General features: G+C 39.5%; 1 protein-coding gene across 8 annotated transcripts in view; it reads left to right on the forward strand.

Annotated features, from left to right (window-relative positions):
* PUS10 (pseudouridine synthase 10) overlaps positions 1–14091 on the forward strand; it is a 37505-nt gene that overhangs the window by 18745 nt on the left and 4669 nt on the right. For 5 of the 8 annotated variants that reach the window (XM_068940369.1, XM_068940363.1, XM_068940368.1 and 2 more), the window contains 9 exons: positions 1746–1791; positions 4356–4420; positions 5509–5594; positions 8511–8636; positions 10800–10856; positions 11783–11859; positions 11952–12007; positions 12133–12250; positions 13445–13587. In XM_068940369.1, the coding sequence (XP_068796470.1) occupies positions 1746–1791; positions 4356–4420; positions 5509–5594; positions 8511–8636; positions 10800–10856; positions 11783–11859; positions 11952–12007; positions 12133–12250; positions 13445–13587 (774 nt within the window). The remainder of the gene's footprint in view (positions 1–1745; positions 1792–4355; positions 4421–5508; positions 5595–8510; positions 8637–10799; positions 10857–11782; positions 11860–11951; positions 12008–12132; positions 12251–13444; positions 13588–14091) is intronic. The other 3 variants (XM_068940366.1, XM_068940365.1, XR_011140525.1) reach the window with 2 other exon arrangements.

A 14091-nucleotide genomic window follows, 5' to 3' on the forward strand; every position in this document is an offset into this window, starting at 1 on the left:
TTTGCCACCTCTGCTTAAATGCCCGATCTGCCACCTTCTTGCTTTCCAACAACTACCTTCTTCATATGTCTTGATGGGGGGGTGGAGGGGGGAGCCTGCTACGTGATGGATCTGATATTAGGAAGAATGGATTGCCAGCATTTTTTTTCCTTTCCGGCTTTTTCGAGACTGGGAAAAAGGGGAGAGAAAGCAGCAGGGCGAAACTGCAATTCTAAATGCTGAGAGCTGTAGTCCAGTTAAAAACTCAGGACTCCAGATCCTACATCTTTTTATTCCTACTTAATTTTAGTTGATCAATTCTTGTTTCTTATAGAGCACTTCCTTTGAAACCTAGCAACTCTTATTTCCAGCTTTTCCTTCCAGTTCTTTGCTGCTTTTTGTGACCTGTCGAAAATGTTGATGCTTTGCATCAACAGGATGCTAATGTCAGTCAAGAGCAGTACCTGGAGGGGTGAAAGCTGTGAAGAAGTTCTGTCTCTTCACTTCCATGTTCCAAATACTCGGGTCTATTCTACGTGACTTGACAAAATCTCTCTTATTTGCCTTCTCTTTATAGGATGCTTAAACAGTGATTAAGGTTTTAGGCAATATGCTGTATCTTCAGAAAAACGTGTAATTTCATTGCATGGTGGTTTCTCAGGTATCAGGGCATGGTCCATATGTGAATGGCTGGCTCTGGACTTGTTATGGGACATTAGTTTGGTTTTGATATCAGTGTGGTAAATTTGCTGATTGTCGGAGCTTAAATAATGACAGCTCTGTTGTGAAAGGAAAGTAGGACCTTATCTCAACCTGGAGAAGTCCTCCCAACTCCAAGTATACCTTTGGATTGGGTTTCCAAAAATGGCATCTGCAATTTCTTATCTCTCAAGCTGTCTTTATACAACCATCTATTGTATTAAAATTCTGCAAGAGGGAAGTTGCAATGCTTTGTATTACAAGCAACTTTCCTGGCTAGCTTGTGTAGAAACACCAAGAGGTCATTTGTTACCTGCTTCCTTTCAATCTGAAGTAACTGCAGGGGCGTTGAAAAGGAGCAGCAAGAAATGATAAACTGTGTTGCAGGCTAGAAATCATGTCTAATTGCATACGTAGAAATCCACTAATAGGAACAGCAACTTCCTCTACAGTACTCAGAAAAAGTTTTTTCTCTGATTTGGCTTTCACTTTCATGAAGCAGCCAATAGTTTCCTTTGAAGAGTTTTAAAGAGGCAAAGCACAAATAGTATCAAACACCTGGTTTATTTTTTCTGCAGTAAGTTGAATATTCCTATCCAGAAGCAGCAACTCGAATCTCTGATTTGGATATGTCTAACTCACAATGTGCATCGCCAAAGAAAACAAATATAGATTTCAAGATGTCAGCATACCTTGCAGAGGAGCTAAGCATTAGTCATCACCGTTATTGACAAGGATTGAGAAGGACTGAAAACTACACTTCTTGTGTGCTTTTCCATCCCATCTCAAAGCTGACACATTTGTGTTGGTCAGAGAAAAAGAAGCTTACACAGCTTTGTTCATAATTTATCGGTCCCTTTAAAATCTTTAGATCAAGTAACATACCTTCTGCCATTTGTGATTTAAGATAAAATTCATTTAAAAACCTGTTCCACTCTAAGCTGTAGAAGTGAGATGTTGGGCATTTCTGTGCAAAGATTAATCTAGTACATGCTATGCTTATAAGTCCTTTTTTTTTTTTTTTTTTTTCCTTAAGAATAGCAACTAATTTTCATTTTTATATTTAGAGCCACAGCCTGTCCGGATTGTTTCAAACCAGCGAAGAACAAGCAGGTAGGATCTCACTGCTGTTGCAACTCTTCTCTGAAATTTTGTGGCAGAAGCTGTAATAAGGAGCTGGACGGTTGGGCTCAGAGAGTAGCGGTTAATGAGTTGTACTCCACCTGGATGGCTGCGGGAAGTGCATTGCCACAGGACTCTATCCTGGAATCTGTCCTATTTAACATCTTTATCAATTGGTTGGAGGAGGTTGTGGAGTACACTCTTGCCAAGTTTGAAGATGACGCCAAAGAGAGAGAGCTAGTAGATGCACTTAAGGGCAGAGCTGCCATCCCGTGGGACCTGGACAAGTTGAAGAAATGGGCTGACAGAAACTATATGCAATTCAGCAGTGACAAATACAAGTCTTGCATCTGGGAAGGAATAAAGTCTGTCAACAACACAGTTTGGAGCCTGCCAGGCTGGGGAGAAGCACTACTGAAGAGACCTTGAGGGTCCTGGAAGCAGACAGCAAGATGAGCATATGAGCAGCGTGCCCTGGCAGCAGAGAAGGCCAACAGCATCCTGGGCCGTATTAACAGGAACATAGCGAGCAGATCAAGGGAGGAGATTATCCTCTTCTACTCAGCAGTCATGAGACCACATCTAGAATATGGCCTCCAGTTTTGGACCATCAATAGAAGAAAGACATCGGTAACTTGGAGTTCATTTGATAACCACCAAGACAGTCAGGAGGCTGTAGCTCGTGCCCTCGGAGAAGAGGCAGAGGGACCTGGGTTTGTTCAGCCTGGAGAAAAGAATGCTTCAGGGAGGACCCAGTGGAAGCCCCCAGTACCTGTAGGGGGGTTATCGAGAACAAGGAGCAAGACTCTTCACAGTGATGTATTGTGGGAGAATGAGAAACAGTGGGCATAAGTTGAAACAGGTTCAGTCTAGATATTCGGAAATTTTTTTTACCATGAGGACAGTTAGACAGTAGAGTAGGCTACCCAGAGAAGTTGTGCAGTTTCCATCCTTGAAGGTTTTCAAGAACCAACTGGGAAAAACCCTGAGCAACCTATTTTGATCTCCTAGCTGACCCTTCTTTGAGCAGGAGGTTGATCTAGAGACCTGAGGTCCCTTCCAGCCTTATGATCCTAAGACTTGGCAGCCTGCAATGGCATTGTCTTGGCAGCAGGCCTAGCCGCAACTTTGTCTCAGTTTTTTTTCCTTTAAGGAAAGTGAGCTATGTTCTGTTCATCAGGCAATTTTTTATTCTTCGGACATCATCGTTACTATTTCGTAACAGGCCCTGCCCATCCAGTTTCTTCTCTCAGTGTGAAATAGGGTATATATTATCCCCATCAAGTTTGCTTGCTTGTGCAAACAAAAGTTCTGCTCTCAATTTCCAGGGCTTTTTAGCGATCTGCGATCGAGGTTCCCAACTTTATTGCCTTGCACACCAACAGTGGCAGGAGCAACAAGTCCTAATTTCCCAAACAAGGACTTCAGTCCTATGTTTTCATCTGCTATCCTCAACCTTCCTAAAGTAGGACTCCATCTCATCCTGTTACCGTTCTTGTTTCTCTTATACTAGGAACTTCAACACTGTGGTCTCTGCCTTAGCTTCACCTGCGTTGGAAACAGCAGCACCTGGCTGTGCATGAAAGGACAGTAGTAGTGGCAGGAGCATCTCACCTTTGTGAATTGATGCTGCTTGGGACTTTGAAATCACTTACCTTACACAGTCTGGGAACGGCCATGCTTTAACATTCAGCACTCTTTCTAAGCAAGAATGAACTTTAGAACCCTGTTCTAATGGATTTCTACTCAACAGTCTTGTTTTCAGAAGAACTAGCTACCTACTGACGCTGAGATAAAAGTTGGGATTTAGGTGCTTAACTCTTGAAAACAGGGATACTGGTTTAGGTTTCTGTTCACAGATTTAGGATTCTTTTTTTTTTTAATATCTTTTGCATATATTGACCTGAGATCCTTAGTGCTACTTTTTTTTTTTATTCTTGCTTTTGCATACTTTTGTATATCATCTGAAAGTTAGATAGTTTCTAGAGATTTACTTAGCATTTATTTCAGCTAACCAAGGGCAGACTTAGCAACGGAATATTTTAAGGAGCTAAAACGGGTATTTTGACCTGCTGAAAGTCAGTGGAACTTACTTTTTTTTTTTTTCCCTGTGTAAAAACAAGAGCGAGAAAACAGATAATGTTGTTTATACATGTCTTCTAGAAACAAGGGCCAAGCCTAAGATACTTGGTCAAATCCCAACTCCCAGTTTTTGGTACTGGTTTAAATGTACAACTGAATCATCTTTATGTCGCAGTCTTTCAGAGATCCTAGTTGCATTGCTTTCATGTCATGAATAAAGTTGCTTAAAAGTATTTTGGCAAAATTACGTGTTACTCTGTATGATCCTATTAAAGTTAGGGTTAAGATCATGGTGAACTTTTGCTGATAGAGAGTTGCTTTTAGGCATAAGGAAACGTGAAATACAATTGAAAAAAACTGTATTGTGAGTAGTGTATGGTGTGTATGTTTTGGGTTTTTCTTTGTTTTCTCTTTAGGCATATCTTTTCTAAGCTTCTCTAGTTTCTTGACTCATTTTTTATTTCGCTGTGCAGTCTGTTTTCACTAGAATGGCAGTTATAAAAGCCCTGGAGAAGATAAAAGAAGAGGATTTTTGCAAGTAAGTACATACTGAAACTGCAGTTCTTAGTATTGTGCTTTTGTATAGAGTTAGGATGGGGAGGAAGATATTAGATGACTAAGCAGTGGTAAGAGGTCTGTAAAAGCACTTTTAACTGTTTAAATTCTGCTAGTTTGTTGGATAGAATATGTTGCACTTTCTGTACTTTTGATGATAATAAAATGTCATTCCATATCTTTTAAGGCGTAATCTTAAAATGCTTGAATTAAGCCACAGAAGATGGAAAACTGCACATGCTGAAAATGAAGGTCGTTTCAATTTTAGTAGAAGTGGTTCATTGGTTTATTATGCCAGGGTCATCACAGGGTCAGAAAAATTGTGGGTCAGAGAACTGCAGTTCCACTCTGTGCTTTCAGCAGTGTGTCCTTATAGGTCTGTGGGTTGGTATGGAATTTAGAATGATTAGAAGTAAAAACAGTTTGTTGCGGTATTGCCAATCATATACCTTCAAAAATCTATCTTTACATCCCAAAATGACAGAAGACTTACAGATCATGGAATTTGCCTTCCTTATTTTGTACCTTAGAGTTTGTAAGGCAAACTTCTCTTCCCGAGAATGGCTTTTCTCATATTTTCAAAATGCTGGGAGCTGGATATTAAGAAAGCACCAAATATTGTAATATGGTAAAAATTCCAAACAGTGGGAAGACATTAGTAGATACTTTCTGTATAGTTCACTTTGTTAAATTGCACTAAATCTTTTCAGGTCTTTTCCTTGATTTCCAGCAAAGATTCAGTAACAGCTCCTGAAGCTAGTTTTCGTGTAGTATTTAATTTCATTATTTCTATAGATACAGTGTAGCACATCTTATTAGCACGCTTGGGAGTGTTATACGTCAATAATACTGGATGACAGATTGACAAAAGTGCATTTTGCAGTGCAGTGTTCTTGATTTGCTTAATGTTTATTCATTTATTGGTGTTCCACCTTTTAATGTGAATACTGAGTTTATACTCCAGCTGTGTTTTGTGTAACTGAAGTCATTGTCTTTCATGTCATTTTTGCTACAGTGATTCTCCATCATGTTCTGGTATTACTTGTCTTTTTTCAATCTTTTCTTATACAGGCATTTTCCATGTCCCCCAAGTTCACCAAAGAACTTCTGTGTTGCTCTGGAAATTCAGTGCAATAATGGTGCAGTTTTTGTGGCTGGTAAAGTGATCCATTTTTTTGCTGCTGTGTTGTCTTAACGTAACTGTATAATACTGCTGCAAGACTGAAGAAACTCTTGCTATTTGTTATGATTCATTTAATTATGTATAAGGAGCAAAAAACCCAAGCTAGCTCTGTCCAAGAGCGGACTTCATTTGAAAGGGGAAGAAATCATACTTAGCTTGCCTTTGCTGAAGAAATGTTTTTGTCAAAAGTTAGAAATTACAGATCTACTTGTTAAAATCAAATCTATTTGCCTGTTCTTATATTTTGAATTGGAATTTAGAGAGGGTGTATTAGAGAGGGACATGGTTGCTGGAGGTGAGCACTACAGACAGCTGCTTTGCAGTTCCCTGGAGCTGGAGCAGGGGAGCATGCCACTTCCACTTCTTCACTGTGTAGGCCACCATTTCCTTTCTGTACCTTTTGGAAGCTCCAGCTTCTCCGTGCCGTCGTCGTTCTTTTGCTTCGACGGAAGAGCTCGCTCTTCTGGAAACAGCACAGGAAGATGTGAAGATTTCAAAAAACTTTTTTTGCCCCCTTGCTGATTAAGGAGGCTCATCCAGAAGCAGTTTATGAAATGAAGGATTTTGTCCTGTTGTCAAAGCTTGCTCTTTCCTTGGAAGAACCCTTATTCCTGCAAATCCAGCAGTTGTAGCATGTCCCCTGATGATAATGGTTTGGGAAAGGCACTGCCCCAGTAAATAAACTCCTAGCAGTGCTGTTCACTTGCTTGGAATTGGATGCAGCAGTGTTCACCATCCGGATTTATCTGCATATTATTCCAGCCAAAACGGCTGATATTAATGCCATTAACGATGGTTAAATTATAGAAAGCATAGCTTTTTCTGGTTGCTCCTCCAAATTAAGACGGCATCTGAAATAATTACTAGTCTGATGCGGGTAATGCAACAACACTGAACGTCCCTGAGCTGAATGTTACACCGATGATTCTACAGACTTTTCCATCACCTGCCTACAAGAGCATCTACCTTCCCCCCGGCCTATGTATAAGCAACCAATTATTTAAATTTATGCAAACAATACATTATTTTTTACAAAGCCTACAATTTCAATCCAATACAGTATGTATAAAAGGATGTTTAAAATATCCTGAATAAAAGAAAACATAGAATGAAGAAATAATGCAAAAGTGAATATTCTCATGGCAGGCTAGTTTGGTGTTCATTACATGTCTGTTTCTTATTTTTGATTGCTGAATAGACAGTTAAAGGTATGTTTTCATGGATCCAAAATAGCCAAAGTGTCTTTTCTAAACATGTTGCTTTATATTAGGTTGGTTCATTGGATGTTGGATGGTTTTAGCAGGATTCACCTATATAGAGGCTTACCTTCCTCATGTGATTGAATTTAAGTTTTGTGATTTACAGTTTACAGCTTGTGATGGTTATTCCTTTTTTTTTTTTTTCCCTTGTTTCAACCAAAGAAAACCAGGCAGGATGTTTTCTTTACTTTATGAAGAATTAAATCCAGAATAGAGGACTTTGTTTAATACAATGCAGTTATTTTGCTACTGCAGCACTTTAAATGAGATGAGGATCTTAATTTGCAAGCAGTTTCAGAGCTGGAATTGCCCTCTTGACCTTATCTTGGGTGTTTACTGATCCCTTCCCCCAGCTCCTTTTTTTGACTCAGGAGAAACTGTGGAACTGAGAAGCATACCTCTGGGTTTTTTTAACCCACTGTTGTTCAGATGAAAAGCTAAAACTATTAGATTGGGTCTCTGAGAGAAAAAATATTATTTCCCTTTTTCCATTTTATGGAAAGAGAATTCAGCAGAGTGAATCTGCCTTATGAATGATTATTCATAGTAATTTCATTATTCGCCTCAGTGAAACAGTATTAGTCAGTTTCCCCATTTGTTTGCATGGGTTTTTTTTTTTTTCAGATCAAAAGGCAAGAAGGAAACATTGTTAGAAATAGGAAAATATGATACTGAAAACCAAAAAAATTGAGAGGACAGAGGCATAGGTGTAATATGCATAGATACTTTGAACTCCCTTTTTATTTTAAATACACTAGGTTTCAAACTGAAACTTGTTAGTGCAGGAGGTTACTCACTATTATTTATGAATGAGTTGGTTCTTTTGTGCATGTTCTCATTTCTTACAAAACCTGCAGATAAGAAAGCTTGTCTTGGTCATCCATATCCAACTTGTTCTTTGATTGCAGCAGTCCTTGTATTTCATGGGAGGTGGCATGTTAATGTGAGATAATATGGGAATCAATCAGAGGATGGCCATCCCTTTACATGGCAACTTTTCAAGCTTCTGGAAATTTGTGCTGGTATATTGTTAAGATATTTTGCTTGTGTGATTTTCCAAGTAACAAGCCAAAGCATTTTAGTTTGGGCTTTTTTTTTTGGTTAAACATTCAGAAAATGGAAGAACCTGGGTCGAAACCTGGACTACTTGATACAGGGAGGTGGCAACTTCTTTACTCGGGACCTAACATGCGTTGATGGACAGGCATGTGTATAGCAATAGCTTGGTATGTGGGAGGCTGGCTCAAGACCATACTTTGATTCAAAAAACAATTTTGCATTCAGCATAAAATTGACTCAGACTGGGCCCTTGAACCTCTGGCTTTTCATTCCCAGTTGTGTCAGGCTTTATACAGTTTTGTTCGACGAGAGTACTTGAGCGTGTTAACTGCAGCAGTAGTCTCTCTTCGTCTACCTTTACACTGGCCAGCTCAGATACCGAAACTCTTTTAGGTGTGGCAGCACTCATTTCATACTGTTGCCATAGTGCTCTTGCTGTAATACAAGTTTAACTCTGTAAATTTATTTTCACAATGCTCCTATGAAAGTTAAATGTTTTGTGCTTTGGAATACTAGAGCTTTTGTCCATTGCTATAGAGCAGTTACTGGTAACATACTTGTTTTTCTGACAGGAAGATACAATAAATATTCAAGGAATTTACCGCAAACTCCCTGGATTATTGATGGGGAGCGGAAGCTGGAATCTTCAGTAGAAGAACTGATTTCAGAGCATCTAATGGCAGAATTCAAAGCAGATAGTAAGTATCTAGGAGATCTCTTAAGATATATGTGTTTCATTGTTACTAGGATATTTTTTCTTAGCAGCTACTCACTTAATATAAGAGCGCAGTGGAAAAACTAGATTCTTAATCCCTCTTTTATCCTTCCAAACGAAAACTTGTCAACTTTTGTATGCTGTGATCTGTGAGTAATTAGATGCCTGCTTTGTTTTATGTAATATCTTTTATCCTTCTAAAATAACTTCTCAGTTGATCCTGATGGCACAAGTATTATGGTTTTATGTGGTAGTATTCTAACCTAGCCATGCTTCTTAACAGCTGATAATTCATGCAGTGGCTCCTAGTCAGAAAGTTTTTGCCTTCAGCATTCCATAATATCTGCCTAGCCTCTAACCCCTTCATGTTTTCGTCTTGATGAACTTATTTTTTGCAGTGCATAGAGTTGCACAAGCTAAATGCTTATCTAGGGGTTATTCAGATGAAATAATCATTGCCCATCATTGGTCATGTACTAGACTTGGAATTAGTGACCTAGAAGGTCCAGGGAAAAATTGTATTAAATACCAGTTTAGAAAAAACAGCTACTGTCGTTGTACCATTTTTCCCTCCCCTCCCGTGCATATGTTAGAATGCTAGGAAAAACACGTCTTTAAGGCCAAGTACTGTGCAATACCTGATTTACCACAGGTAACTACCAGAAGTGCATGTGCAGTAGTGTTGAGAAAAGATATAAACAAATAGGAAAAGCATTGCCAGCAGGTCGAGGAAAGGTGATCCTTCCCCTCTTGCCTGCACTGACAAGACCCATCTGGAGTGGTGTGCCTAGGTCTGGGCTCCTCAGGACAAGAGAGACACAGACATGCTGGAGCGAGTCCAGCAAAGGGCCATGAAGATGATTAAGGAACTGGATCATCTAACATATGAGGAGAGGTTGGGGGCTGGGACTCTTAAGCTGGAGAAGAGAAGACTAAGGGGGGATCTTATCAGTGTTTTTAAGTACCCGATGGGAGGGTGTCAGGAAGACAGAGCCAGAGTCTTTTCAGTGGTGCCCAGTGACAGGACAATGCAGTGGACGCAAACTGAAATACAGGAAATTCCATTCAAACATAAGAAAAAACCTTTTTACTGTGAGGGTGATCAAACACTGGAACAGGTGGCCCAGAGAGGCTGTGGAGTCTCTGTCCTTGGAGATATTGAAAACCTGAATGGGCACAGTCCTGGGCAACCTGCCCTACTTGACCATGCTTGAGTAGGGGGGTTGGACTAGACATTCTCCAGAGGTCCCTGCCCCAACTGTTCTACGATTCTTTGAAATGTCCTAGTTGCAAATTTTTAAAGTCCCAACTAAAAAAAAATCTGATAGTGTAACAGAAATGACCCTTCATGACCATGGGAAAGTTTTACCATGGTTATGTAGTTGCCATAATATGATCAGAGAAATGAGGGGTAACAAAAGCTGAGGAAATCTTTATGCACCCTGTGTTTTCACTGTCGAGGAAGAAGTTTTTGAAACTCTCCAGCTTTCAGACACTCTTTCGGTTAGATGTGCAAATTTACTCTCCAGTGCAGGATTTTGTCTCCCACTCTTTCCTCAGGGAAAGCTTAAAGTTGGAAGGGATATGAGGAAGGAAACTAAGTAGCCCAAAATGTGCTTTTATATCTTGAAAGACCAAAAACCCAAACACACAGAGGTTACCTGCCAGTTTGTACTTGAATTTCTCTTCCTCTTCTGTCCAGGTATATATGACTAGCAGAAATTTCTGAGGTATCTTTGGAAACCATTGGGTGCATTTAGGATAAATGGTTGCATTTTGAAGGAAAACAGCTCAGTTTGATTTTATTCATAGACTTGAAGCATCTAGATAAGAAATGAACAACATTAAACAGTAAGGAGAATTCTTCTAGGATTCTACTGCTTTGTCACACATTTTCAGGGCTGTAGTGGTCTCATTCAGGCCAAAGAGCCAGAAGTGCTCCTCAAGAAACTTGTGAACGTGAAGGAATAACCAGTAGTTATCCTCTGATTTGTTTAAAAATGGTGCAGGCTGCATTTTATAAGGATAACTCTTGGAAGTATCTTTACAAACAAGTGTAGAAAGAAAATATTTCACCTTTTAAAGCTGTGGAGAGTTTTAAAAATGTGAAATAGAATCTCACCTTCCTTTTTAAAACCTGTTATAGGCTTTAATTTTTCTTCCTCTGGAAGAGAAGACGTGGATGTAAGAACACTAGGCAACGGTAAGGCTGGAACTTCTCTTGGTGAATACAAAAACAAACAAAATGGTTCACTGAAGGTACTCCAGTAGATCTTGTTGAATGCTAAGTATGTAAGCGTGTGAATAGACAGTGCTCTGAAACTTTATCTCAGAAGCATTTTAGTTACATGTATGTATTTATTCCTAAAGACTCAGTAGTTTCATAGAAAGAACTGGGAAAGAGGAGACCTTTGTTGAGTGTCGTTGGCTGCACAGATGCATAGAAACGCGTAGCCTGTTGGGAATGTTTTATTTGTTTCCTGATTACGTCACAATGATTTCTGTGCTGGTTTCTGCTGAGTCCTTCTACTTTGCCTCACTGTCGCTGGTGACCGAGGAAGCCTTATTTTCTTTTGAACATGGCTCCTTTCTAAAGGTCAGTTGCTTTCCAATTCACTGAAGCTACTATAGCCAAAGGGGGAAGGGGAAGAAAAAGAAAAAATTAACAGTGAGGTGTTCCAGTTGCTGCCTGATTTGTAGCATGGTTCTTGGCATTGCTTATACTGGGATCATCCCTGGCCCTGAGCACAGAAAGTGCAGCCATTGCAACAGATGTTTAGCAGAGGGAGCGGGATTTAACATCGTCTTGCACCTGGGCATTGCTGTAGGTGACAGAAAATAAGCTAATTAACTTTTTCTTCTTATTTTATTTTTTAATTAGCACAGACTTGTACAAGATGTCTTCTGGGAAGTTGTAATTTGCACGTATTGCTGATGCTGGTGTTTAGTAGCCAAAAAAAGTCCCTTGTTTCTTTCCTTCCATCTGATGCTACGTCCCTAAACCCGCAAGCCCCTATCCCTGTTTGCATAACAGCAAACAATCTTCACACCTCCTAACCTTACTGCATAAATTCAAACGTTAATTTAGAACAACATGTTTTTATGTTTTATGACTGTGCGTGTTGCCAGGAAGGCCCTTTGCAATTGAGCTTGTGAATCCTCGTAGAATACATTTTACTGCTGAGCAAATGAAGGGACTTCAGCAGGTAAATCATTTGCACCTTATGGAACTCGAAAAGCACATGTTTCTTCTGTAACTGAGCAGCTTTGCTAACCGATTCTTTTTTAAATATCACAGACAATTAATAACTCTTCAGACAAAATACAGGTTCGAGATTTACAGCTTGTCACCAGGTCAGTATTTACCATCTTTGGCAAGGGATTTCAAAGTGATGCTTTGGGAGTTCTGCAAGCATTCTTGCTCACAGCATTATATAATTATGCTTATGTTATGTGAGTAATTAATTTCTTTTGCTTAGAGAGGCAATTGGACATATGAAGGAAGGTGAAGAGGAAAAGACAAAGACCTATAGCGCCTTAATATGGACCGACAAAGCAATACAGAAAGAAGACATTGCATTTCTAGACGATCTCAAGGTATCTGTAGCTATTTTTGCTAATTTACAGAGCACCTGTCCTGATATCTTAGGGGAGAATTTATATCTGTGCACCCACAGATATATCTATTTCTCTTTGACTTTTTAATCAGAGGTTACTTTTGCCCTAGGGACTTTCATACCTCCCTTCCCTTTCTCTTTCTCACGCTTCCTTACTTCACTATTGCCATGCGAGCAATGTAGCTAGCTGTCTGTTAGCCAAGACAACAAATTATTGTCTACTGGAAGGTAGATGTTATACCAAATCAAAAGCATTGAACGGGCAAGGGGGAAATCTGACGCCTGCACCCCTTTCTTTGGCTTAGATTTTCTGTTTTGCTTAAGTGAAAGGAGTGGAGATGGTCACTTGTTCTCCTAACTCTAAAGCTGCTCTTCCGCAGCAGCAGCAGCAGCAGCAGCAGCAGCAGCAGCAATTAGGAGTTTGTAATGTTTACGGAAAATAACACAAAGAGGAGGCCTCACCAAGTGCTTGGTTTAGGAAGTATGTTTTGTTAATGAGAACTTCTCCAAATGCTGGTCAGAGAGAGACTCCACTGACAGAGGGATATGTTCAGTTTTTGTCGTGTTGTGCTATGCTTCTTAGCCATGAAATAATTCTCAAGTAAGGAAGCGAAGGACTTGAACCATTACAATTCAGGAAGACAACAGATGCGAAGCAGTTTTTTTAGCATGCTTACCCCCGGCCTGAAAGGATGCCTTTCAAACTAATATGTTTTATTTGGGGAAGGGGATGGGGTGGAGAATGAGCTTTTAATCGTAATCAAAAACCTCGTTTCAGTTCTTTCCTCTCACTTAATTCTAGAGGGTTGGTTGTAGTTTAGACAAAGCATTTTGTGGGTGTTTTTTTTTTTTAATTGCCCTGAGGCTCTCACTGAGCTTTTAAATCCTGGAGTTATTCCAGCAGAAGACTATGGAGATTTCAAGGTTATTCCTCCGTATTTGTGATTCTATTAGTTTGTGTTCATATGAGGCCTTCTCATTTACCCTCTGAGATGGTTGTCCTTTTTTCCTTTGATAAACATGAAGAAAATGTCTTGCCTTGGGAAGATTTGAACCACCATAATACAGTATTAAAAAGATGTAACTGATTAACGGTATGTATGGATCTTTTTCCCAATCTGTGTGGGATGTTGCACAGTTCCTTCTTCATTTGTTTTATGGCCTCTCCTAATAGGAATTAAAACTTGACCAGAAAACACCTCTCCGGGTTCTTCACAGAAGGCCTCTAGCTGTAAGGCGTCGGATCATTCACACCATGAAATCTGAGTACATAGACGAGCATCATTTTCGCCTGTATCTGAAAACTCAAGCAGGAACGTATCCTTAGGCCCTGTTACACAATACATATACAAAATAGTTTGTTGACTAGAATAATTCAGGCAATGAGAGGTTTTCTGCTTTTGTCACTGCAGTTTTTCTAAATCCCTGCTCTTTCGCGGTTCATATGTTGCTGTATAATGTTTGTTTTTATGTCAACATTTCATATTCAGGCTTTCGTTTAAAAATGTTACCAGCCTGTGTTATTTTTTGATGACCAATGCGATAGTTTTTAAGTGTGTGATAGCTACAAAAATGTCCTAGTTAAAGATACATTTAAGCTTTTTTTAATTTACAACTTTTTTTGCCTTAGAAAACAAACTTTTCCACCTTATTCAACACACTGCAATGAATGCTGTAGATTGTAGCTACTTGCAAGTTAACAGTTTTGTCATAAAATCACCATCCGCTTTGGGGTGGACAGAAATTATACAGTCAGAAGCCAAGAATTAGGAAGTTTTATGAAGTCTTTTTTTAACTATTGTCTCCCCCTCCTGCTCCCCC

Source organism: Struthio camelus, chromosome 3, assembly GCF_040807025.1.
Source record: "Struthio camelus isolate bStrCam1 chromosome 3, bStrCam1.hap1, whole genome shotgun sequence".
Classification (NCBI taxonomy): Eukaryota; Metazoa; Chordata; class Aves; order Struthioniformes; family Struthionidae; genus Struthio; species Struthio camelus.